Raw genomic sequence first — 26,133 nt, 5'->3', positions numbered from 1 at the left:
TTTGCTTGGTGTGCGAAACAATGAAAAAACGCCACCTGCTGGAGGGAGACAGATTTTCCGCCGAGTTGGGTCTCTCTTCCTCTCTGATCCCTCTCATGTCTACGCCACCAAGTGGAAATGCTAACCGGATGCTTCAGATTCATACATCCGGTGAAACATCTGGCTCATTGTTTTATTTGTGGTCAAAGTGCAGACTGGCCGATGACGTTACGACGACATGCGGAAGCAGAAACACAGGTTGAAACTAAAGACAGTACAGTCACATATAGAACAATGAGACAGATATTTCACCAGACCTTTAGGTGTGAAGCATCCGGGTATCCACTCACTACCACATATGGTGATGATAGGAAGCCAAGTGGCCGGCAGTGGGAGAAGATGGAACGAGATGGATTTTGGCAGACGTTGTGCTAATTTTCTCATCGATAAAACATTTGATTTCAATACAGTTTTCTGTTCCCAAAACTACAATCTGCTACGAACAGAGACGTGCGTTCTGCGTTCTGTAATCTAAGTTCTGTAGATTTTACCCTTTGCCAAAGATTTTTTTAAATTGCGTTGTTTGGAAGGAGTGCAAGGGCCAATTGAGTTTTTGAACACGCGCAAGTCACAGAGTAGGAGTTCCCTAAACAGAAATATGCATGCTAGAACGCGACAATGGGAACTCGCTAGCTTGTGCTTGGCTCTGCCCCCCTCCTTGCCTGTTCTGCCCACTGTGACTCATTTGTCACGTTGGATACGACAAGCTGTGTTGTATCTGTGGTACAGTGTGTTGAAACTGAATTAAACATCGAATCATATGAGCAAAGGCAGCTTCAAAATAATTTATGATTGCGCCGTCCGCAACAACACTGAAATATTCCTATAGATTCAGTAATTTTAAAAAAGCATAGCAGCGGGATTTCTGTATTTCCTGGTTACTGCAGCATTATCCGTGTGTATACAGGCCTGTACTGTGTTGACTGACTGGTTATGATACGAGTGGGACGAAACTGGGTTGGGCCGATTCGAATAGCACTTACCCTTTTAGGATTTCCATTTTGCCTCTGCACCTCAGGAATCAGGTATGGAATCATTCTGAAGTAATTTTGGAGACCTATGATCATTCTATTCGTATCATTGGGTAGTTATCTGTTCTTTTCACCTTCTGCCTTTTTCTCTGCATTGCAGCTAATCCCTGTTTTATGTTACTATTGGTCATAGATTGCTAAGATTACTTAAAATGTTACTTTTAGATATTAAATCTCTCTCTCCCTCCCCAGGCCTCTCACCTCATTCTCTTCTTACCAGTTTTCTGCCAGAGTTAGTAAAAGCCTCAGTACCAGTGGCTGTAGTCTGTGTGTGCTACCGCCCAGTGTCTTCACTATGCCCTGCTCAGCCCCTCACAACAAGGCCAGATGCCCAAAGTACCCCGGCTCAGAGACACAGCGGTTCCCAGTGCCTGATGACAAAGTTGACTGGAATACTGATTGGCCCCAGTACAGACCAGTGAGCTACACTGCCCCATCTGTACTCATCAAGCCTGTATGGGCCGATCAGGACATCAGGTGAGTGTGAGAGAGAGAGAGGGTTTCAAATTAATTTTGTTATCTGTTTTACCGACATGTGGTTATAACTGATTAGTTCATTATTGATGATTTTTAAGTATTTTTACAATGTTGTATTATTTCACAGGTCTTTCTCCCCGCGGTTTAACGCTCTGGATGGCAATGTGGACAGGCGGAGTCACGAGGGAGACTACAGAGTGGAGCAAGGCATGCCACTGTGAGCCTTCATCCAACACAGTTCTACAATGGTGACCCTCAGCAAGATTACATCATAATACACAACTACCTACTTACAGACAACATCAACTGCATTCAAATATGCCAAGTATGCCATTTTTTGTCTCAAATTGTGGCAATCCCCAAGAAAATCATTCTTAGCAGATTTGAATTCTGTTGAAGCTGATGTCATCTTGCTGAGTGTATCTTTAAAATCTCCAACATAATGCCTACTTGGCATGAGCTGTCAGAAGCAACTGTGGCAAATGTGTGACCCTATTCAAGCATTGCCTAGCCAATGATAAGCTAGCATTCTGCAGCATGTTACTAAGTAGTGTTTTGCTACAGAGTTCTACATGTATATGACCTCATATCAATTTTAAATAATTGTATGTGTAGCAATTCATCATACGTAAACTAACTCTTGTCCTCCTGTAGAAATCCTCGAGGTCGCACTGGTTTGACTGGGAGAGGTTTGCTGGGACGGTGGGGACCCAATCACGCAGCAGATCCCATTGTTACCAGGTAACTTTCCCACTTTATTCCATCATCTCTTAAAGTATGCATTTACTCTTCAGATAACTTAACCCTAACCTTCCCACAAAATCTCTTTAAAGTCAAACCAACTCCTGTGCCCAATGTTGGTCACCCCTACCCCCTAGGCAAGAGATAGAGTTGAAGTCGGAAGTTTACATACACCTTAGCCAAATAGATTTAAACTCAGTTTTTCACAATTCCTGACATTTAACCCTAGTAACAATTCACTGTCTTAGGTCAGTTAGGATCACCACTTTATTTTAAGAATGTGAAATGTCAGAATAATAGTAGAGATAATGATTTATTTCAGCTCTTATTTCTTTCATCACATTTCCAGTGGGTCAGAGGTTTACATACACTCAATTAGTATTTGGTAGCATTGCCTTTAAATTGTTTACCTTGGGTCAAACGTTTTGGGTAGCCTTCCACAAGCTTCCCACAATAAGTTGGGTGAATTTTGGCCCATTCCTCCTGACAGAGCTGGTGTAACTGAGTCAGGTTTTGTAGTCCTCCTTGCTCACACGCTTTTTCACTTCTGCCCACACATTTTCTATGGGATTGAAGTCAGGGCTTTGTGATGGCCACTCCAATACCTTGACTTTGTTGTCCTTAAGCCATTTTGCCACAACTTTGGAAGTATGCTTAGGGTCATTGTCCATTTGGAAGACCCATTTGCGACCAACCTTTAACTTCCTGACTGATGTCTTAAGATGTTGCTTCAATATATCCACATAATTGTCCTCCCTCATGATGCCATCTATTTTGTGAAGTGCACCAGTCCCTCCTGCATCAAACCACCCCCACAACATGATGCTGCCACCCCGGTGCTTCACGGTTGGGATGGTGTTCTTCGGCTTGCAAGCCTCCCCCTTTTTCCTCCAAACATAACAATGGTCATTATGGCCAAACAATTATATTTTTGTTTCATCAGACCAGAGGACATTTCTCCAAAGTGTACGACCTTTGTCCCCATGTGCAGTTGCAAAGCGTAGTCTGCCTTTTTTTATGGCGGTTTTGGAGCAGTGGCTTCTTCCTTGCTGAGCGGCCTTTCAGGTTATGTCGATATAGGACTCGTTTTACTGTGGATATAGATACTTTTGTACCTGTTTCCTCCAGCATCTTCAGAAGGTCCTTTGCTGTTGTTCTGGGATTGATTTGCACTTTTTGCACCAAAGTACGTTCATCTCTAGGAGACAGAACGCGTCTCCTTCCTGCACGGTATGACGGCTGCGTGGTCCCATGGTGTTTATACTTGCGTACTATTGTTTGTACAGATGAACGTGGTACCTTCGGACGTTTGGAAATTGCTCCCAAGGATGAACCAAATTTGTCGAGGTCTCCATTTTTTTTCTCTGAGGTCTTGGCTGATTTCTTTTGATTTTCCCATAATGTCAAGCAAAGAGGCACTGGGTTTGAAGGTAGGCCTTGAAATTCATCCACAGGTACACCTCCAATTGACTCGAATTATGTCAATTAGCTTATCAGAAGCTTCTAAAGCCATAACATCATCTTCTGGAAGCTGTTTAAAGGAACAGTCAACTTAGTGTATGTAAACTTCTGACCCACTTGAATTGTGATACAGTGAATTATAAGTGAAATAATCTGTCTGTAAACAATTGTTGTAAAAATTACTTCTATCATGCACTTAGTAGATGTCCTAACCGACTTGCCAAAACTATAGTTTGTTAACAAGAAATTTGTGGAGTGGTTGAAAAACAAGTTTTAATGACTCCAACCTAAGTGTATGTAAACTTCCGACTTCAACTGTTCATCTCTCTCAGAAGTGCCTATGACCCTCAAACTCAACTCTGGACCTCGAAGCCAGTGCCACTGAATTTTTTCATTGTTCACCTCTAATCAGGTGTGTGCAATTAATGATTTAGACCAGGGACACCGGGTGTGTAATTAATTATCAGGTAGAACAAAAAAACAGAAGACTCCGGACCTCGTAGGGTAAGAGTTGAATACCCCGGCCTATGGAGTTAGGGGTAGATTTGCGTACTGTAGTTTCCGTAGTTTAACCTGTCGCTACTGTATGTGTCACCGCCCTACAGGTGGAAGAGAGACTCAGCTGGACAGCAAGTGTCGCACCCAGTGTCCAAACTGCCAGTTTTGCAGTTTGTGTCCATCAAGAGGAGAGACTGTGGGGAATGGGCCATCCCAGGGGTCAGTGGGATTCTTTAAACTCCTTCCTTCCTCCCTCCTCTGTCTAACCCTCATCCTCCACATACCACACCTGTTCTGCCAGTCACATTCTGTTATAGGTCCCCAAAGCACACACATCCCTGGGTCACTCGTCTTTTCAGTTCGCTGCAGCTAGCGACTGGAACGAGCTGCAACAAACACTGAAACTGGACAGTTTTATCTCCATCTCTTCATTCAAAGACTCAATCATGGACACTCTTACTGACTGCTGTGGCTGCTTCGTGTGATGTATTGTTGTCTCCACCTTCTTGCCCTTTGTGCTGTTGTCTGTGCCATAATGTTTGTACTATGTTTTGTGCTGCTGCCATGTTGTGTTCTACCATGTTGTCATGTTGTGTTGCTACCATGATGTGTTGTCATGTTTGCTGCCATGCTATGTTGTTGTCTTAGGTCTATCTTTATGTTGTGGTGTCTCTCTTGTCCTGATGTGTGTTTTGTCCTGTAGTATTTTTATTTATTTTTTTAATCCCAGCCCGTCCCCGCAGGAGGCCTTTTGGTAGGCCGTCATTGTAAATAAGAATTTGTTCTTTGTTCTAGTTAAATAAAGGTAAAAAATAATTATTCATAATAATAGCAAAAAAAGCTATTTCCTCCTCTCTCACCTGCTATTCCCTCCTCTTGCTCACCTGCTCTGAACATCTGTATCATCTTGGCCACCTCACTGTATTCTTATGGACGATGACGTGTGTTTGAGTGTGTAGGGTATGGTAGACCCAGGGGAGCTGGTGTCCCTCACCCTGCAGCGTGAGTTCTCTGAGGAGGCTCTGAATTCCCTGGCAGCTTCCCCCCAGGACAGAGAGCGGATCCACGAGCGCATCACTCAGCTGTTCAACTCGCCGGGTCTGGAGGTCAGCAAGCTAGAAAGAATTTATCATCATATATTTATTTTCATTTTGTATTTGTTTGTGTAGTTGACATAAAACACTTGTTTTCTTTCTCTCTCTCTGTCCCTCATCTACTTCTCAGGTTTATAAGGGCTATGTAGATGACCCAAGAAATAATGACAACTCTTGGATGGAAACGGTTGCTGTCAACTTCCATGATGATACAGGTAAATCAATGATTACTCTTATGATATTATAGACACTGATAAACAACAAGTTAAGGCAGTCTTATCTATGCAGGAAAAATGTTGACAAAATTCAATGAAAACAATAAGGATTTGGCTATTCTCACAGCAGGATAGCATGCAACATGTTTCCTTATCCTTTACATTTTTCCCCATTCTGCTCTTTATTTGTACACACATTGCAGTTCTCTGAAATGTAGATTTTTGCTCTGGTTACCTAGGTAACAGTGTGAGCGAGCTCCCATTGCAAGCGGGCGATGATGCCGGGCAAGTCCACTGGATCGACCTTGACTCCGTCCTATCCCTCTATGCAAGCCACTCCCAGTTCTTGGAGGTGGTCGCCAAGGAGAGGCATGCTCACTGGTAACCAAGGAAACTGTCCTCACGTTCAAGAGGATTGGCCGGAGCAAGGCCCTGCAGCATTATCACTGTTTTGGCATCATGGCCTTGGTCAGGGAGTAACGAAACAATGAGAGCATGTCTTCTTTTGAACAAATCATGTTCCCATCAGCCCTGATTAAAGAGGGAGTGGTTACAGAGTAACCACATACCACATAGTAAACAGTGAAAAGCAATAGGTAATATACATTCTAAATATATATACACTATCAAAATGCATATTAAGGTTAGAAGCAGTAGAAAGGTCTAAGTAGTTATGGCCTTTTTATTTTTATTTCACCATTATTTAACCAGGTAGGCCAGTTGAGAACAAATTCTCATTTACAACTGTGACCTGGCCAAGATAAAGCAAAGCAGTGCGACAAAAACAACAACAGAGTTACACATGGGATAAACAAAGTCAATAACACAATAGAAAAGTCTGTACGGTGTGTGCAAATGTAGTAAGATTAGGGAGGTAAGGCAATAAATAGGCCATAGAGGTGAAATAATTACAATTTAGCATTAACACTGGAGCGATAGATGTGCAGATGATGATGTGCAAGTAGAGATACTGGGGTGCAAAAGAGCAACAACAACAAAAGATTAACAATTGAATATGGAAGGACAAAAAAATATAGAGTGAGAAGAGCCATACTACAAAGCTCACTAGATGGCAGCAAATATGGACCACAAAAGATAAAACATAGAAAAGGGTAATAGGGCAAAAAACACACCACAAAGTAGTTATAGCAAACTATAGACCCTACAGAAATGGTGAGAAATACATTTGTGTCCTTCCATATTCAAGGCAAGAACCACTTAGACCTCTAATGCTTCTAACCTTAATATGCGTTTTGATATATCTATTTAGAATGTATATTACCTATTGCTGTTTCCTATGTGGTGTCCACCAATGCCCAATCTGTAACCACTCCCTCTGTAATCAGGGCTGATGGGAACCTGGTTTGCTCAAAAGAAGACATGCTCTCATTGTTTCTTTGTTACTCCTTGACCAAGGCCATGATGCCGAAACGCGTCTGAGTTTAGCTTTTGCTTCAATTAAAAATGCCATAATCAAAAATAAAGGCATTTTAAACAATATCAGTCTATTTTGTTTGTGATGAAGCCAAGTGTTATGTAAAGACATATCAATTATTATACTTTGGTATATGTGTGTAGGGTTAATTGGTGGTGCAATTTTTCCTTTTCTTTTGTATTACGAAATGTAACATGACTGACATGATACGAAAGAAAAAGGAGAAGCAGGAACTACACTACCCGAAAGGCTTGCGTATTCTAGTTGACTACGTGGCGCCGACGTTCCTTTTCAACCGACCGGGGTGATTTAAACTTAGAATGAGTAAGAAGAGGGGCATTTTAGATCAATCTGAAATTTAATGAGTAGCTAGTTAATACTTTTATAGTTTAAAGCAACGTTTGTTATTTTCATCGATACGTTTAGATTAACGTTTTGCAATGTCTGGGAAAATCAAGAGCCGAGTCGCGGCAAATGCCGACTCGTTGTCTGGAAGTGTGTCTTGCGATGAGCGCATTTTACGAGACTGTCATCAATTGTACATCGATGCCGACAGTGGTGAGTTAGCTAATGTCTCATCAAATGAAGATTTAATGAAGATATCAACCAATTTCAGCAGACATTTGCTGAATGTCATTCAGCCTGTATGTTTAGCTAGCTATATTTGGTATGACTCATTGATTCTGACTAACGCGTTAGCTAGTAGCTAGCTAGCATTACGTTAAAAGGGAAATGGGGATTCCTAGTTAGTTGTACAACTGAATGCCTTCAACTGAAATGGGTTACCCATTTAACCCAACCCATCTGAATCAGAAAGGTGTGGTGGGCTGCATTAATCGATACCCACGTCTTCGGCGCCCGGGGAACAGTGGGTTAACTGCCTTACTCAGGGGCAGAACGACAGATTTGTACCTTGTCAGTTTTATAGTGTTGAAATGTTTGTTATAAAATGCATTTTACGAAGACAAATCAGACGTTGGGACTATAATGGTCTATCTTCACAAAGCATAGTTCTGAGCAGGGCTGGCTCCTGGCATAAGCAACATAAGCGGTGGCTTAGGGCAGGGTTTCCCCAAACTCGGCCCTTGGGGCTTGGGTGCACGTTTAGGCTCTTGCCCTAGAACTACACAGCTGATTCAAATAACCAACTCCTCATCAAGCCTAGATTTTTTTTGAATCAGTTGTGAAGTACTAGTGGTCATCCCAGGACTGAGTTTGGGAAACCCTGGCTTAGCCCTGGCCCCCAAATATGTTATTGTATTCATTGTTTTTCAATCTGGGTTCAGCCATAGAACCTTATCTGGCACAATGTTAAAAATACATGCGTTTAATTGATGAATTAAATCACATCAAATATATTAATTCATGTTCATCACACATTTTGTTAAAGCGATAGTTCCCTAAAATGGCAAATACACTATATCCTATGGATAAGAGACAATTTATGCTTGATAAGAAAGTGTGGTCGGTGGTGTGGATGGTGTGATGTAATTGCATAGCCTCCAGAGGCACGCATAGGTCAAATTGAGCTACGTGCCACATCGCTGTGCACCTCTCAAATTGTTTTACAATGTGGAGGGATCTGTATAGCTCTTCATTGACATGAACCAAACCGTGCACTCCTAGTGGCCGGGGACTTTAATGCAGGGAAACTTATCTGTTTTACCTAATTTCTACCAGCATGTTAAATGTGCAACCAGAGGGGAAAAAAACTCTAGACCACCTTTACTCCACACACAGAGACGCGTACAAAGTTCTCCCTCCATTTGGCAAATCTGACCATAACTCCATCCTCCTGCTTACAAACAAAAACAGGAAGTAACAGTGACTCTCTCAATAAGGAAGTGGTCAGATGATGCAGATGCTTAGCTACAGGAATGCATTGCTAGCGCAGAGAGGAATATGTTCTGGGATTCTTCAGATGGCATTGAGGAGTACACCACATCAGTCACTGGCTTCATCAATAAGTGCATCAACGACGTCGTCCCCACAGTGACCGTACGTACATACCCCAACCAGAAGCCATGGATTACAGGCAACATCCGCATTGAGCTAAAGGGTAGAGCTGCTGCTTTCAAGGAGCGGGACTCTAACCCGGAAGTTTGTAAGAAATCACGCTTGCCCTCCGTCAAACCATCAAACAAGCAAAGCATCAATACAGGACTAAGATTGAATCGTACTATACCGGCCCCCCTCCTGTACTCCCTGTTCACCCATGACTGCATTGCCAAGCACGACTCCAACACCATCTTTAAGTTTGCCGATGACACAACAGTGGTAGGCCTGATCACCGACAACGATGAGACAGCCTATAGGGAGGAGGTCAGAGACCTGGCAGTGTGGTGCCAGGATAATAACCTCTCCTTCAACTTGATCAAGACAAATGAGATGATTGTGGACTACAGGAAAAGGAGGACCGAGCACTCCCCCATTCTCATCGACGGGGCTGTAGTGGAGCAGGTTGAGAGCTTCAAGTTCCTTGGTGTCCACATCACCAACAAACTATCATGGTCCAAACACACCAAGACGGTTGTGAAGAGGGCATGACAACGCCTATTGGCATGGGTCCTCAGATTCCTGAACAGCTAATCAAATGGGTACCAGGACTATTTGCATTGTCCCACCTACATTTTTACTCTGCTGCTACTCTGTTTATTATCCATGCATAGTAGGGATGCAACGGTACACAGTATGTTGTCGAAACGTTCGGTACGCCCCCTACGGTTCTATACGCACGTGAACCGTGGAATTACGATATGCCTGTCTTTTTCCTATAATTTCCAAAACATGCTTATTGTGCTGCAGACTACACGCACATCGTACATTCAGATCCACAGAACCAGACGTGCAGCTTGTGAACAGGCTTGGCAGGCAACTGCTTGGGGCACCAGGCCCTTAGGGGTCTCCTGAGGGCTGAAAAACTTTACTCCACAGCAATGTCTCAATGTGGCACCCGCAGTGACCGCAACCCCCTCCCCCTTAAATAACCAATGGACGATTTGCAATGACCTCTCGGTAGGAAACCTCCCTAAATGGGCCCCATGAAGAGATGGGGAAACTTAAAAACAAATATTCTCTCAGCTACAACGTGACAATGTTGAGATCTAGCGAGACAGAGAGAAGCAAATTTGAAGAAGCACTGCCGTCTTTCAAATCCTTTGTGTGGGAACATTTTGTATTCAGCGTTCAATACGATGACGAGGGTAAGAAGACCGTAAACAAACAAAATACAGTCTGCAAGCATTGCTTTGACACTGTCGGCTACTCGAGTGGAAACACTTTTAACGTGTCATTTACGTGGCCATCACCCGGCCGTATCTCTTGCAGGTGGAGCTGGAGCAAGGAGAGTCCACTCGTTTTGTCACCTGATGAAAAAAGTTGAACCGCGTTACAATGTCCCCTCCCGCACACATTTCAGCAGCAAAGTAATTCCCAAACTCTACGAAACATCACGGAGATAAATTGAAAATGAATTGACACAGACACCCTATCTAGCGCTCTCCACTGATAGTTGGACCTTCAGAGTAACTCTAAGCTACCTCACTGTGAAGGTTCACTATGTACTGTGAAGGTTCACTATGTACTGGATTGGGAGATGAAGAGCTACGTTTTGCAAACTCGTCCCCTGTATGAGAGTCATACAAGCGCACTTTTCTTAAATATAAAGATACCGAACCGTACCGTGGCCCACAAACCCTCATACATACCGACCCGTGGGCCCACTGTACCGTTGCATGCCTAATGCATAGTCACTTTACCTCTACCTACATGTACATATTACCTCAACTAACCGTTGCCCCTGCACATGGACTCTGTACCGGTACCCCCTGTATAAATCAAATCACATTTTATTGGTCACATACACGTGTTTAACAGATGTTATTGCGGGTGTAGCAAAATGCTTGTGTTTCTAGCTCCGACAGTACAGTAGTATCTAACAAGCAATATATGTAACAATTTCACAACATATACCTAATACACACAAATCTAAGTAAAGGAATGGAATTAAGGATATATAAATATATGGACGATATATGGACAATGTCAGAGCGGCATAGACTAAGATACAGTATATACATATGAGATGAGTAATGCAAGATATGTAAACATTATTGAAGTGACTAGTGTTCCATTTATTAAAGTGGCCAATGATTTCAAGTCTCTGTGTGTGTGTGTGTCCCAGCTTTGCACCGGTACTGACCTCGCCTTCTGGATGATAGTGGGGAGAACAGGCAGTGGCTCAGGTGGTTGTCCTTGATGACCTTTTTGGCCTTCCTGTGACATCGGGTGCTGTAGGTGTTTTGGAGGGCAGGTAGTTTGCCCCCGGTCATGCGTCCACCCTCTGGAGAGCTCTGCGTTTGCGGGCGGTGCAGTTGCCGTACCAGGTAATGATACAGTCTGACAGGATGCTCTCAATTGTGCATCTGTAAAACATTGTGAACGTTTTAGGTGCCAAGCCAAATTTCTTCAGCCTCCAGAGGTTGAAGAGGCACTGTTGCGCCTTCACCATGTTAGGATTTCCCCTAACAACCACACTGTCTGTGTGGGTGGACCATTTTAGTTTGTCAGTGATGTGCACGCCAAGGAACTTGAAGCTTTCCACCTTCTCCACTGCGGTCCCGTCGATGTGGATAGGGGGTGCTCCCTCTGCTGTTTCCTGAAGTCCACGATCATCTCCTTTGTTTTGTTGACGTTGAGTGAGAGGTTATTTTCCTGGCACAACACTCCCAGAGCCCTCATCTCCTCCCTGTAGGCCGTCTCATCATTGTTGGTAATCAAACCTACTACTGTTGTGTCGTCTGAAAACTTGATGATTTGAGTTGGAGGCGTGATTGGCCACGCAGTCATGGGTGAACAGGGAGTACAAGAGGGGGCTGAGCACGCAACATGGTGGGGACCCAGTGTTGAGTATCAGCGAAGTGGAGGTGTTTCCTACCTTCACCACCTGGGGCGGCCCCTGTGTCCAGGACCCAGTTGCACAGGGGAGGTTCAGACCCAGGGCTTCAATCTTAATGATGAGCTTGGAGGTTACTATGGTGTTGAATGCTGAGCTGTAGTCAATGAACAGCATTCTTACATAGGTATTCCTCTTGTCCAGGTGGGAAAGAGCAGTGTGATGGCGATTGCATGGTCTGTGGAGCTATTGGGGCAGTAAGCAAATTGGAGTGGGTCTAGGGTGACTGGTAAGGTAGAGATGATCCTTGACTAGTCTCTCAAAGCACTTCATGATAACAGAAGTGAGTGTAGTCAGCAGCCTTAAATCTGGCACAGAAGAGCTGACATGATGCAATTTTCCCGAAAAAAATGTTTTGTCACTTTTTTCCCCCTCTGACCTCCATTGTTTTAGTCACCCTAATTCTGGCCATCCTACAGAGATAAAAACTCCAGTAACTTTTGTAGTGGGCAGTAATATTTAATATGTGAATATGCAGTATATTATAAACTCAGCAAAAAAAGAAACGTCTCTTTTTCAGGACCCTGTCTTTCAAAGATAATTAGTGAAAATCCAAATCACTTCACTTCATTGTAAAGGGTTTAAACACTGTTTCCCATGCTTGTTCAATGAACCATAAACAATTAATGAACATGCACCTGTGGAACGGTCGTTAAGACACTAACAGCTTACAGATGGTAGGCAATTAAGGTTACAGTTATGAAAACTTAGGACACTAAAGAGGCCTTTCTACTGAAAAACACCAAAAGAAAGATGCCCAGGGTCCCTGCTCATCTGTGTGAATGTGCCTTAGGCATGCTGCAAGGAGGCATGAGGACAGCATATGTGGCCAGGGCAATAAATTGCCATCTCTGTACTGTGAGACGCATAAGACAGCGCTACAGGGAGACAGGGTGGACAGCTGGACGTCCTCACAGTGGCAGACCACGTGTAACAACACCTGCACAGAATCGGTACATCCGAACATCACACCTGCGGGACAGGTACAGGATGGCAACAACAACTGCCCGAGTTAAACCAGAAACCCACAATCCCTCCATCGGTGCTCAGTCTGTCTGCAATAGGCTGAGAGAGGCTGGACTGAGGGCTTGTAGGCCTGTTGTAAGGCAGGTCCTCACCAGACATCACTGGAAACAATGTCGCCTATGGGCACAAACACACCGTCGCTGGACCAGACGGGACTGGCAAAAAGTGCTCTTCACTGATGAGTCACGGTTTTGTCTCACCAGGGGTGATGGTCGGATTTGCGTTTATCGTCGAATGAATGAGCGTTACACCGAGGCCTGTACTCTGGAGCGGGATCGATTTGGAGGTGGAGGGTCCTTCATGGTCTGGAGCGGTGTGTCACAGCATCATTGGACTAAGCTTGTTGTCATTGCAGGCAATCTCAACGCTGTGCATTACAGGGTAGACATCCTCCTCCCTCGTGGTACCCTTCCTGCAGGCTCATCCTGATATGACCCTCCAGCATGACAATGTCACCACGCACAGAATGAGCAGTATGGCTGATTTCCTGCAAGACAGGAATGTCAGCGTTCTGCCATGGCCAGTGAAGAGCCCGGATCTCAATCCCATTGAGCACGTCTGGGACCTGTTAGATGTGAGGGCTAGGGCCATTCCCCCCAGAAATGTCCGGGAACTTGCAGGTGCCTTGGTGGAAGAGTGGAGTAACATCTCACAGCAAGAACTGGCAAATCTGGTGCAGTCCATGAGGAGGAGATGCACTGCAGTACTTAATGCAGCTGGTGGCCAGACCAGATACTGACTGTTACTTTTTATTTTGCCACCCCCTCCCCCTTTAATCAGGGACACATTATTCCATTTCTGTTAGTCACATGTCTGTGGAACTTGTTCAGTTTATGTCTGTTTAATCTTGTTATGTTCATACAAATATTTACACATGTTAAGTTTTCTTTAAATAAACGCAGTTGACAGTGGGAGGACGTTTCTTTTTTGCTGAGTTTATATACCTCACATGCGACAAGTAATAAGACTAAGCAATTATCCCATTAAATTAATTATCTTTATCTGGCTCCATAGTATAAATAGGAATATGCATGGAGACTTGAGTAACAGTAATGGGCAATGAAGAATAGAATTCTAAATACAAGTGTATTTAATTACTTTGTAAAATGAATGGATTCACATACAAGGCATTAACAAGAATTACAAGGCAATATTTTAATCATTAATATGGAGTTTGTCTCCACCTTTTGTCGCTATAACAGCCTACACTCTTCTGGGAAGGCTTTCCACTAGATGATTGAACAATGTTGCGGGGGCTTGCTTCCATTCAGCCACGAGCATTAGTGATGTTGGGCGATTAGGCCTGGCTTGCGGTCGACCTTCCTATTCAAGATGAACATTTCCCTTCACTGGAACTAAGGGGCCTAGCCTGAACCATGAAAATCAGCCCCAGACCATTCCTCCACCAAACTTTACAGTTGGTACTATGCATTCAGGCAGGTAGCATTCTCCTGGCATCCGCCAAACCCAGATTTGTCCGTCGGACTGCCAGATGGTGAACCGTTATTCATCACTCCAGAGAACGCTTTTCCACTGCTCCAATGACGGTGAGCTTTACACCACTCCAGCCGACTCTTGGCATTGCGTATGGTGATCTTAGACTTGTGTACGGCTGCTCGGCCATGGAAACCCATTTCATGAAGCTCTCGACGAACAGTTATTGTGCTGACGTTGCTTCCAGAGGCAGTTTAGAACTCTGTGGTGAGTGTTGCAACCGAGGACAGACAATATTTACTCGCTACGCACTTCAGCACTCTGCGGCCCGTCCTGTGCGCTTGTGTGGCCTACCACTTTGCGGCTGCTCCTAGATGTTTCCACTTCACAATAACATCACTTACAGTTGACCGGGGCAGTTCTAGCAGGGCAGAAATTTGATGAACTGACTTGTTGGATAGGATACCATGTTGAAAGTCACTGAGCTCTTCAGTAAGGTCATTCTACTGCCAAGAGGTGTCCACATACTTTTGTGTGTATATATAGTGTATCAGAGCTAGATGGTGTTACCTTTGCTTCTCAGAGGTATGACAATGGGGGTTGGCAAGACCAACACAGACAATACTGAATTCCTAAGACAACACAGAGGGAATTCTTGTGCACAGTTGATAAGAGGAGTCACTTTGGGGGCTGCCCTACACTTTTGAACGGATTATGATAGAGAAATTAGGTTTGGATCATTGATTTTAGAGGATTATCTACAGAATGAACAAATTATTTTACCCAGTGGTCATTTTTTTTGGGGGGGGACACCTTGCTTATAAATGAATGGTATGTAGCTACCCATTGATTCATGAAGAATATAATGTATAAATGCCTGAGCTTAGTTCAACAGTCGAACCCCACCAGAACCCTTGCATCCATAGCGTAGTCTATGGATTTGAAGTGGTTGTATTTTATTGAAACTGTGGCGGGGAGGACACTGTTAATATTTCAGTTAAGGATTGCCGCTTTAACGTAACTACCAGTATGAGTTATTAGCAATAGTTAGTGGTAGCTAGATTAGTTAGCTAGCTATAGCTTAGTGGCTAATACTAGTAAACTAACAATTGATCAATCGGCATTATACGAAACTCATCACATCAACGAGCAAGTTTACAGCTAGTATTTATATCATAGCTAGCTAGCCCATGTTAGATAAGCTAAAGTTAGCTAATTGTCCTGATCACATCCCTCCATGTCTCCATTCTAGGGCTGGTAGCAGTGGCCCAGTCCGTTGGCGTGACTCTGCTGGCACCCAGGAAAAAGATCACGGTCATGTTGATGGGCAACCACTCTGCCGGCAAGAGCTCCTTCATCAACTGGTAATGTTCAATCAGATCAAGGTTACCATTGACAACCACAGAAAGTGTGGAGAGAAGGATGCACTTTGAAAAGTATTCCATCAGAGACTGGGACTTTTCCCTACACTGATGCTACTTTCCCCTATGCTTCCTTTTGCTTCAAAGTCATTGTAATTATGTCCCATGGTCCATTTGTTAATGTGTGTGTGTGGACGTACACCTAGTATAACGTGAATACCAGAGAGAGTGCTTGTTAAAATGATGTCTGCTGTAACTTTCTGTCTCAGGTATGTGGAGGAACACATCCAGCGTACAGGAGTGGCCATTGAGACGCAAGGCTTCAGCTTTGTCACAAGTGGGCGCAAGAGAGAGTCTCTCACAGTGAGTACAGCTGGTACAGTTCTGAGTGAATTTCCTCTTCAACTTCAAAGTTTGCTCCTCAATTCATGCACTTTCGTTGAGGTACTTTGAGTGCTTTTACCTTTTTTACTGAGTAAGTGCTCACACAGTGTATGGTGGATGTGTTTTTCTCGCAGAATGTGCAACTTTGTTTGGTTTCTTGGTGTATTTTAGGGAAATGCCACGCTGCACCTTTACCCACACTTCAAACCTCTACACGAGCTCAAAGGTGAGATTTCAGAGTTGATTCAATCTCATTCGTCAGCGTCAAAGTAGGACTCAGGAAACGCCTCCCTCGCCTGTAATACAGTGGCAAGAAAAAGTATGTGAACTCTTTGGAATTATCTGGATTTCTGCATTAATTGGTAATACAATTTGATCTGATCTTCATCTAAGTCACAACAACAGACAAACAGTCTGCTTAAACTAATAACACACAAATTATTGTATCTTGTCTATATTGAATACATCATTTAAACATTCAGTGTACTTTGGAAAAAGTATGTAAACCCCTAGGCTAATGTCTTCTCCAAAAGCTAATTGGAGTCAGCTAACCTGGAGTACAATCATTGAGACGAGATTGGAAATGTTGGTTAGAGCTACCTTGCCCTATAAAAAACACTCACAAAATTTGAGTTTGCTATTCACAAGAAGCATTGCCTGATGTGAACCATGCCTCGAACAAAAGGGATCTCAGAAGATTAAGATTAAGAATTGTTGACTTGCATAAAGCTGGAAAGGGTTACAAAAGTATCTCTAAAAGCCTTGATGTTCATCAGTCCACAGTAAGACAAATAGTCTATAAATGGAGAAAGTTCAGCACTGTTGCTACTCTCCCTAGGAGTGGCTGTCCTGCAAAGATGACTGCAAGAGCACAGCGCAGAATGCTCAATGAGGTTAAAAAGAAGAATCGTAGAGTGTCAGCTAAAGACTTACAGATCTCTGGAAGATGCTAACATCTCTGTTGACGAGTCTACAATACGTAAAACAAGAATGGTGTTCATGGGAGGACACCACGAAAGAAGCCACTGCTGTCCAAAACACACATTGCTGCACGTCTGAAATTCGCAAAAGAGCATCTGGATGATCCACAGCGCTCCTGGCAAAACATTCTATGGACAGATGAAACTACAGTTGAGTTGTTTGGAAGGAACACACAACACTATGTGTGGAGAAAAAAGGCACAGCACACCAACATCAAAACCTCATCCTAACTGTAAAGTATGGTGGAGGTAGCATCATGGTTTGGAGCTGCTTTGCTGCCTCAGGGCCTGGATGGCTTGCTATCATCGACAGAGAAATTAATTCCCAAGTTTATCAAGACATTTTATAGGAGAATGTAAGGCTATCTGTCCGCCAATTGAAGCTCAACAGAAGTTGGGTGATGCAACAGGACAACGACCCAAAACACAGAAGTAAATCAACAGAATGGCTTCAACTGAAGAAAATAATCCTTCTGGAGTGGCCAAGTCAGTCCTGACCTCAACCCGATTTGAGATGCTGTGGCATGACCTCAAGTGAGCGGTTCACACCAGACATCCCAAGAAAATTGCTGAACTGAAACAGTTTTGTAAAGCGGAATGGTCCGAAATTCCTTCTGACCGTTGTGCAGGTCTGATCCGCAACTACAGAACATGTTTGGTTGAGGTTATTGCTGCCAAAGGAGGGTCAACCAGTTATTAAATCCAAAGGTTCACATACTTTCCCCACCCTGCACTGTGAATGTTTACACGGTGTGTTCAATAAAGACATGAAAACGTGTTATTAGTTTAAGCAGACTGTCTTTGTCTATTGTTGTGACTTAGATGAAGATCAGATCAAATTTTATGACAAATTTAGTCCAGGTAATTCCATGGTGTTCATATACTTTTTCTTGCCACTGTATATGATGTGATAGAAATGCAATGGGGATGACAGCATGACTGACAACACATTCTAAACATTAGTCAGCACTGAGTGAAATGTTTGAAAATACCATTCAAGTAAAGGTCTCACTTTGAATTTTGCTTTCTCTCTCTCTGCCTGTAGGTGTGTCTGAGTACCTGGGTACTGAGATCTGCACGTCGCGGCAAAAGCGTTTCAGCCTGGTGACGTTTGTGGACTCTCCTGGCCTGGTGGACGGGGACATGAAGTACCCCTTCGATGTGGACCAGGCCATCATGTGGCTGGGTAGGTCACCACAATATGGCGCTGTGTGTGTGGTGTAGGGTGTGTGATTCTGTGAATGTATTGTTTTCTTATTCATCTCGGTGTTTCATCATGACACACACACACACACACACACCATCTGCGTGTAAAGACGGCTACAGTATTTCATGTTTCTGCATTTGTTTATTTATCTGGCTAATTGAACAGAACATAACAGGCTCGTCTCTGTCCCCTCCCAGGCGAGCTGTGTGACCTCATCCTGGTGTTCTTTGACCCCATGGGCCAGGCGCTGTGCAAACGCACCCTCAACATCGTGGAGAAGCTCAACGAGAAGCACGGTGACCGTCTGCGCTTCTACCTCAGCAAGGCCGACGAGGCCGGGGGAGAGTCGGACAGACAGGTACACACACACACACTCTAGTGGGAAATTTTAGGATTAATAAAATTCATGTTCAGTTTAGTGCTTAACGCAATGCATTGTGCTTTTCCTTTTCTGTAATGCACATGATTCTGTTCGTGCAAGGTTTTTTGGTCACTAGACTTGGAGGCCAGACGTGAAGGATAACTGTCCATAACCTATCTGCTGATAGTATTGGCGCCAGTCTAATGGTGCCAGTTCAAAGGACACACTGGTTTTCTCTGCTTCTGTGCTGGAGGTTTCTCCCTCTTGCAAATTGTACTAAACCAGAGATTTCTTTTTAACTTTATCAACGACCGCTTTTGTGTCTATTACACCTGGAAATTCCCTATTACACACACTTTATACATATCTACAATATGAACAAGGTTGACAGTTGGCTGGGACGAAGTTAGCCAGTTTTAGTTTTATAATCAAATCAATCAAGTAAATGTCAGTTGGCTTTTCATAGCTGATCATTCAGAGTATCTCTACCGCTCCTGCTGTCTCTAGAGAGTTGAAAACAGCAGGTCTGGGACGGGTAGCACGTCCGGTGAGCAGGTCAGGGTTCCATAGTCGCAGGCAGAACAGTTGAAACTGGAGCAGCAGCACGGCCAGGTGGACTGGGGACAGTAAGGAGTCATCAGGCCAGGTAGTCCTGAGGCATGGTCCTAGGGCTCAGGTCCTCCTCCGAGAGAGAATTAGAGAGTGCATACTTAAATTCACACAGGACACCGGATAAGACAGGGGAAGTACTCCAGATATAACAGACTGACCCTAGCCCCCCGACACACAAACTACTGCAGCATAAATACTGGAGGCTGAGACAGGAGGGGTCAGGAGACACTGTGGTCCCGTCCGACAATACCCCCGGACAGGGCCAACCAGGCAGGATATAACCCCACACACTTTGCCAAAGCACAGCCCCCACACCACCAGAGGGATATCTTCAACCACCAACTTACCATCCTGAGACAAGGCCGAGTATAGCCCACAAAGATCTCCGCCACAGCACAACCCAAGGGGGGGCGCCAACCCGGACAGGAAGATCACGTCAGTGACTCAACCCACTCAAGTGACGCACCCCTCCTAGGGACGGCATGGAAGAGTACCAGTAAGCCAGTGACTCAACGCCTGTAATAGGGTTAGAGGCAGAGAATCCCAGTGGAGAGAGGGGAACCGGCCAAGCAGAGACGGCAAGCAGAGACTACACTCAATCATAGGACCTACTGAAGAGATGAGTCTTCAATAAAGGCTTAAAGGTCGAGACCGAGTCTGCGTCTCTCACATGGATAGGCAGACCATTCCATAAAAATTGAGCTCTATAGGAGAAAGCCCTGCCTCCAGCTGTTTGCTTAGAAATTCTAGGGACAGTAAGGAGGCCTGCGTCTTGTGACCGTAGCGTACGTGTAGGTATGTACGGCAGGACCAAATCGGAAAGGTAGGTAGGAGCAAGCCCATGTAATGCTTTGTAGGTTAGCAGTAAAACCTTGAAATCAGCCCTTGCCTTAACAGGAAGCCACTGTAGAGAGACTAGCACTGGAGTAATATGATCAAATTTTGGGGTTCTAGTCAAAACTCTAGCAGCCGTGTTTAGCACCAACTGAAGTGTATTTAGTGCTTTATCCGGGTAGCCGGAAAGTAGAGCATTGCAGTAGATGTGACAAAAGCATGGATACATTTTTCTGCGTCATTTTTGGACAAAGTTTCTGATTTTTGCAATGTCACGTAGTTGGAAAAAAGCTGTCCTTGAAACAAATCAAATTCATTTATATAGCCCTTCTTACATCAGCTGATATCTCAAAGTGCTGTACAGAAACCCAGCCTAAAACCCCAAACAGCAAGCAATAGTGTAGAAGCACGGTTGCTAGGAAAAACTCCCTAGAAAGGCCAGAACCTAGGAAGAAACCTAGAGAGGAACAAGGCTATGAGGGGTGGCCAATCCTCTTCTGGCTGTGCCGGGTGGAGATTATAACAGAACATGGCCAAGATGTTCATATGTTCATAGATGACCAGTATGGTCAAATAATAATAATCACAGTGGTTGTCGAGGGTGAAAGTCTTGATATGTTCGTCAAAAGATAGATAGGGTCCAGAGTAACGCCGAGGTCCTTCAGTTTTATTTGAGATGACTGTACAACCATCAAGATTAATTGTCAGATTCAACAGAAGATCTCTTTGTTTCTTGGGACCTAGAACAAGCATCTCTGTTTTGTACGAGTTTAAAAGTAGAACATTTCGCCTCCCGGGTGGCGCGCCACCAGAGACTCTGGGTTCGCGCTCTGTCGCAGCCGGCCGCGACCGGGAGGTCAGTGGGGCGACGCACAATTGGCCTAGCGTCGTCCGGGTTAGGGAGGGTTTGGCCGGTAGGGATATCCTTGTCTCATCGCGCACCAGCGACTCCTGTGGCGGGCCGGGCGCAGTGCGCGCTAACCAAGGGAGCCGGGTGCACGGTGTTTCCTCCGACACATTGGTGCGGCTGGCTTCCGGGTTGGAGGCGCGCTGTGTTAAGAAGCAGTGCGGCTTGGTTGGGTTGTGTTTCGGAGGACGCATGGCTTTCGACCTTCGTCTCTCCCGAGCCCGTACGGGAGTTGTAGCGATGAGACAAGATAGTAATTACTAGCAATTGGATACCACGAAAATTGGGAGAAAAGGGGATCAAATTTGAAAAAATAAAATAAAAAAAGTTGAACATTTGCCGCCATCCACTTTATTATGTCTGAAACACAGGCTTCCAGGGAGGCTAATATTGGGGCTTCACCATGTTTCATCGAAATGTACAGCTGTGTGTCATCCGCATAGCAGTGAAAGTAAACATTATGTTCCCGAATGACATCACCAAGAGGTAAAATATATAGTGAAAACAATAGTGGTCCTAAAACAGAGCCTTGAGGAACACTGACATTTACAGTTGATTTGTCAAAGGACAAACCATCCACAGAGACAAACTGATATCTTTCCGACAGATAAGATCTAAACCAGGCCAGAACATGTCTACACTTTGTCTACACACAATTTGGGTTTCCAATCTCTCCAAAAGAATGTGGTGATCGACGGTATCAAAAGCAGCACTAAGGTCTAGGAGTACGGCGACAGATGCAGAGCCTCGGTCTGACGCCATTTACCACCTTCAAGTGCAGTCTCAGTGCTATGATGGGGTCTAAAACCAGACTGAATCATTTCGTATACATTGTTTGTCTTCAGGAAGGCAGTGAGTTGCTGTGCAACAGCTTTTTCAATTTTGTTTGAGAGGAATGGGAGATTCGATATAGGCCAAAAGTTTTTTTTTAAATATTTTCTGGGTCAAGGTTTGACTTTTTCAAGAGAGGCTTTATTACTGCCACTTTTAGTGAGTTTGGTACACATCCGGTGGATAGAGAGCCGTTTATTATGTTCAACATAGGAGGGCCAAGCACAGGAAGCAGCTCTTTCAGTAGTTTAGTTGGAATAGAGTCCAGTATGCAACTTGAATGTTTAGAGGCCATGATTATTTTCATCAATGTGTCAAGAGATATAGTACTTAAAAACTTGTCTCCCTTGATCCTAGGTCCTGGCAGAGTTGTGCAATCAAATGTTATTAGTTACATGTACCTTACAGTGAAATGCTTACTTACGAGCCCCTAACCAACAATGCAGTTAAAAAAAAATACGGATAAGAAATAAAAGTAACAAGTAGTGCAAGTGCAGCAGTAAAATAACAATAGCGAGACTATATACAGGGGGGTAATGGTACAGAGCCAATGTGCGGGGGCACCGGTTAGTTGAGGTAATATGTACATGTAGGTAGAGTTATTAAAGTGACAATGCATAGATAACAACATAGTAGCAGTGGTGTATCAGAGGGGGGGGTGGTGCTGCTTGAATTTTCTGATTAGTTTATGACATCAACTAATCTCCCTGTCATGTGAATGGCTGTTTCAGAGGGTGATGATGCAGATAGTCCAGGAGCTGTGCAAGCGGCCGGGACTCAACAAGTGTGGCTTTGACATGCCTACCATCTATGTCCCCAACCCCAACAAGGTAGCTACCGCACCCACCTTTTTTTTACACTGCACCTGAAAGTCACTGGGCAATCTTGGACTATCCTAGCTAAATAAATTACATTTACATTTTACATTTTAGTAATTTAGCAGACGCTCTTATCCAGAGCGACTTACAGTAGAGTGCATACATTTTATTACATTTACATACTGAGACAAGGATATCCCTACCGGCCAAACCCTCCCTAACCCGGACGACGCTATGCCAATTGTGCGTCGCCCCACGGACCTCCCGGTTGCGGCCGGCTGCGACAGAGCCTGGGCGCGAACCCAGAGACTCTGGTGGCGCAGCTAGCACTGCGATGCAGTGCCCTAGACCACTGCGCCACCCGGGAGGTCATAAATCAAATGTATGTATTCTATGTACGTATGTTTTGAATTTCACTTCCACCTGCTTGTCCCCACCCCAGCCCAGTCGCTGTGTGAACCAGATTGAGGAAGCATGTCGCACCATCGAGAAGACCATCAACCAGACGGTCCAGAACACACTCAACTCCCTAGAGAAGGACTGTGAGCTCATCACTAAGGCCATTGCAGATACACTCAGCCACGACAGGTAGCACACGCTTGCGTACTTTGTGTGTTCTACACTCATTCTCAACTTGCCGAAAAAACAGTTTGACTGAGGATATTGTAGATGACACGAGCACACATCACTGATCTTCTCTCCTTTCCAACACAACAATAACCCCCCCCCTCTCTCTCTCTCTGTCCCTCAGGCAGACCAGTGTAGATAACCGGCGGGCGCGCTGTAAGGGCTGTGTGTTGGCTCTTCTGGGCTTCAGTGTGCCCTTCATGCTGATGGCAGCCCTGGTGCTGGGCAGCCTCTCCAGAGAGCTGCTAGAGATGTCCCTGGGGCATGACGGCATCGAGGCCCTCTCTCTATACCTGGTTAGTGTATTTGTAAGAGAGAGAGAGAGAGTGAAGGGGTGGGTGTTAATCTGACCATGGTTGTGTGTGTGTGAGACGGAGTGGGGGGAGTTTTTGTGTTTGTGTGACTCTTTGCCCTTTGTCCAACAGGCTCCTGTAGTGAGAGCGTTTGACTCCATGTCTGTGGAGTACCAGCTGTACAGTTGTGGCGGACTCATCTTCCTCGCCTTCATACTCCTCATTCTTGCTCGCTTCTCCTTCAGGTAAGAGCTGAGCACACTCTCAAACTGCGGGATCTTGTTCAACTTCAAGTGCCACCAGTTATCAATGAATTATGCCTAAAGCATCTCTCTCTCTCTCTCTCTGCAGAACTCGGCCCACTCTCTCTGGCCGACAGAAGAGGCAGCTACAGGAAAAGCTGGATTATGTGCAGGAGGTGGTGAAGACCAAGAAGGTAGTGTGTGTGTGAGCGAGCGTGCAGTGGTGTGTGTGTGCGCTTGTCCACTAACAGCGTATCTCTCCCTTCCTGTAGAAGAAGCTCTATGAGGAATACCTTCGCCAGAGTGTGGGTGATCAAGATATGGACTGATAGAAAAAGCAAGGGATGGATCGATGGAAAGAATGGAGGAAACCACTGAAGTACCACTTAACATCCCCACTGTAGAGGACCAAATGTAATGTAGTGTTTAAACTGTTCATGCTTTACCTTCCTGGCCATGCCTTTATGGTGCACTTATGACAAGTCGGAAACTCCGATTTTAAAATGAACATACATTATTTGCGTAGAGCAGGGCTGTTCAATGTTGGCCATCGAAGGCCAAAACACTTCTGGTGTTAATCCTGTCCTTCTAATCAGGGACTGATTCAGACCTGGGACATCAGGTGAGTGAAATTAACTACCAGGTCGAAAACTGGAGAACTTGGGCCTCCTCTTTCTACGACGAATTTCCAAGTCGAAAATGTCGGAGTTTCCGAGTTGTCTTGAACGCATCATTTACGTGTCACTCGGGTTCACGCAGGGTGACATGGGAAATGTATCCTTGTCCAAGTGTTGTCAGTCTAATGTCTGTTCATTCATGTTATTGTAAACCATAGATCACCTTTAATGTCTGATACAGTAAGCTCTTAGAAACCAACTCCTAACTCTGGTACTCATTAATTTACCGGTGTTTCACTGCCATGTTACCTGATTGTTGATTTTCCAATCCTCATGCAAACTGGCATCATGGGACCTGTATTTTTGTATGAGAGAATTCTGTGCACTAACTACATTATGAATTGAACAAAGCATTTATATATATTTGTTTGTGTTTTTGGTAGCCACAGCTGTGCCTGTTTGCTCAGACAAACACCTATGATGCAATATAAACCAATAACATTACATGGGACTTGTAGTTTTGTACGAGGTGAACTCAGCAATCAATGTCTCTGTAAGCAAATCGGCATCAAATGACTTTTGCAGTACTGTTTACTTGCTGTTCCTTTTGTTCACATGCAACTGTTCAAAGCTGCAATTGTGCACTTCCACACATTTTCTGACCTTGATTATGTCAATTGTTACTAACTGTGAGACTATGTAATGGGAGACTCATGAATAAGCACAACGGCTGCTTTGTACTGATGTGTGTGACCAAGCAGTTAACCATGATATGACACCGAGAGCCTTTTTTGTTTTTTACTTTCTTTTCCTACATTGTTACTGTTTCATTCAAAATTATATAATTAAAACGCACAGTTTGTTTGTACAATGTTTTCAGTTCAGCAGGTGTCATGAATTTTTTGAATATCGACCCCATGTTTGGCATCAGCCATGCAAACCTCTAATTCCATATGGGCAGTGAGAAAATTGATGTCACATTTGTTAACCTATTGTGTGGCGTGTATTTGGGGACACTACACGCCACACAATAGGTTAACTAAAATATTGTTTCAATCTTACCTTTTCAAAAGAGTTGCAGCTTCCTTGATGCTCTGTGGAACTTCCTGAGTAATCGATCATTCCACTCTCCGCTAAATCTTCTTGTAAGATCCCCCTCAAATGCCATTTGAATTAGTTTAGCTTTCCTCAGTAGCATGCTTCTTCTGTGCTGACTGAACGCGTTTGTCAAAGTGGAAAATGAGCTTTTGCATGTAGCTGTGGACACCCAAAAGTCAATCCATGTTTCAATGCGGTAAGCGTGATCGGCATAGCGGAGAGAGGCCCAGAGAATCGTTGCAGGATCTCAAGTGGGGTCCATTTTTCCTCATTGGAGCCAGAGCGGGCGATTTCAGTCTGCAAAAACTGGCGAACAACACTAAGCTCAGCTTTGACCAAATCAGTTTTTATTAGCTCCAACAGTGGTTTACATTTTTCACATCTAGAAAGTAATGGCTCCCTGTGTCAAGGGCACACAGGGCCTCCACCAATTGGCTGTTGCGGTCGCTGAATCTTCTGGACATTTCATGACAGCATCCAACGTGCTGAAGAACAGTCTTTTACACTGTGAGAGAATTATTACGTATTACCTGATTTTATTTAATATTCATGGTTA

The 26,133-nt window shown here is 44.3% G+C and overlaps 2 protein-coding genes across 3 annotated transcripts; both read left to right on the top strand.

Annotated features, from left to right (window-relative positions):
* Positions 1 to 381: 381 nt before the first annotated feature.
* On the top strand, positions 382 to 6,332 carry nudt9 (nudix (nucleoside diphosphate linked moiety X)-type motif 9). 2 transcript variants are annotated; one of them, XM_038979406.1, is made up of 8 exons: positions 382 to 1,064; positions 1,291 to 1,547; positions 1,675 to 1,764; positions 2,202 to 2,288; positions 4,355 to 4,466; positions 5,207 to 5,353; positions 5,472 to 5,556; positions 5,796 to 6,332. In XM_038979406.1, the coding sequence occupies exons 2-8, from the start codon at positions 1,366 to 1,368 to the stop codon at positions 5,939 to 5,941; spliced, it is 849 nt and encodes a 282-aa protein (XP_038835334.1). In that variant the 5' UTR covers positions 382 to 1,064; positions 1,291 to 1,365; the 3' UTR covers positions 5,942 to 6,332. The 2 variants fall into 2 exon arrangements, with proteins under 2 accessions (XP_038835334.1, XP_038835324.1); XM_038979396.1 differs by having other exon boundaries at positions 383 to 1,064; positions 1,263 to 1,547.
* A 967-nt stretch (positions 6,333 to 7,299) lies between these two features.
* LOC120033032 lies at positions 7,300 to 25,354 on the top strand. The gene is made up of 12 exons (XM_038979326.1): positions 7,300 to 7,549; positions 15,658 to 15,769; positions 16,036 to 16,129; positions 16,322 to 16,376; positions 18,176 to 18,316; positions 18,535 to 18,695; positions 22,614 to 22,712; positions 23,143 to 23,288; positions 23,452 to 23,623; positions 23,753 to 23,865; positions 23,972 to 24,056; positions 24,135 to 25,354. Exons 1-12 carry the CDS (start codon positions 7,432 to 7,434, stop codon positions 24,189 to 24,191), a joined length of 1,353 nt encoding a protein of 450 aa, XP_038835254.1. The 5' UTR covers positions 7,300 to 7,431; the 3' UTR covers positions 24,192 to 25,354.
* Positions 25,355 to 26,133: the final 779 nt, after the last annotated feature.

The sequence above is a fragment of the Salvelinus namaycush genome, chromosome 3, assembly GCF_016432855.1.
Source record: "Salvelinus namaycush isolate Seneca chromosome 3, SaNama_1.0, whole genome shotgun sequence".
NCBI lineage: Eukaryota > Metazoa > Chordata > Actinopteri > Salmoniformes > Salmonidae > Salvelinus > Salvelinus namaycush.
The sequence above is the reverse complement of the archived record's forward strand: the minus strand, read 5'-3'. Positions and strand labels throughout refer to the sequence as shown.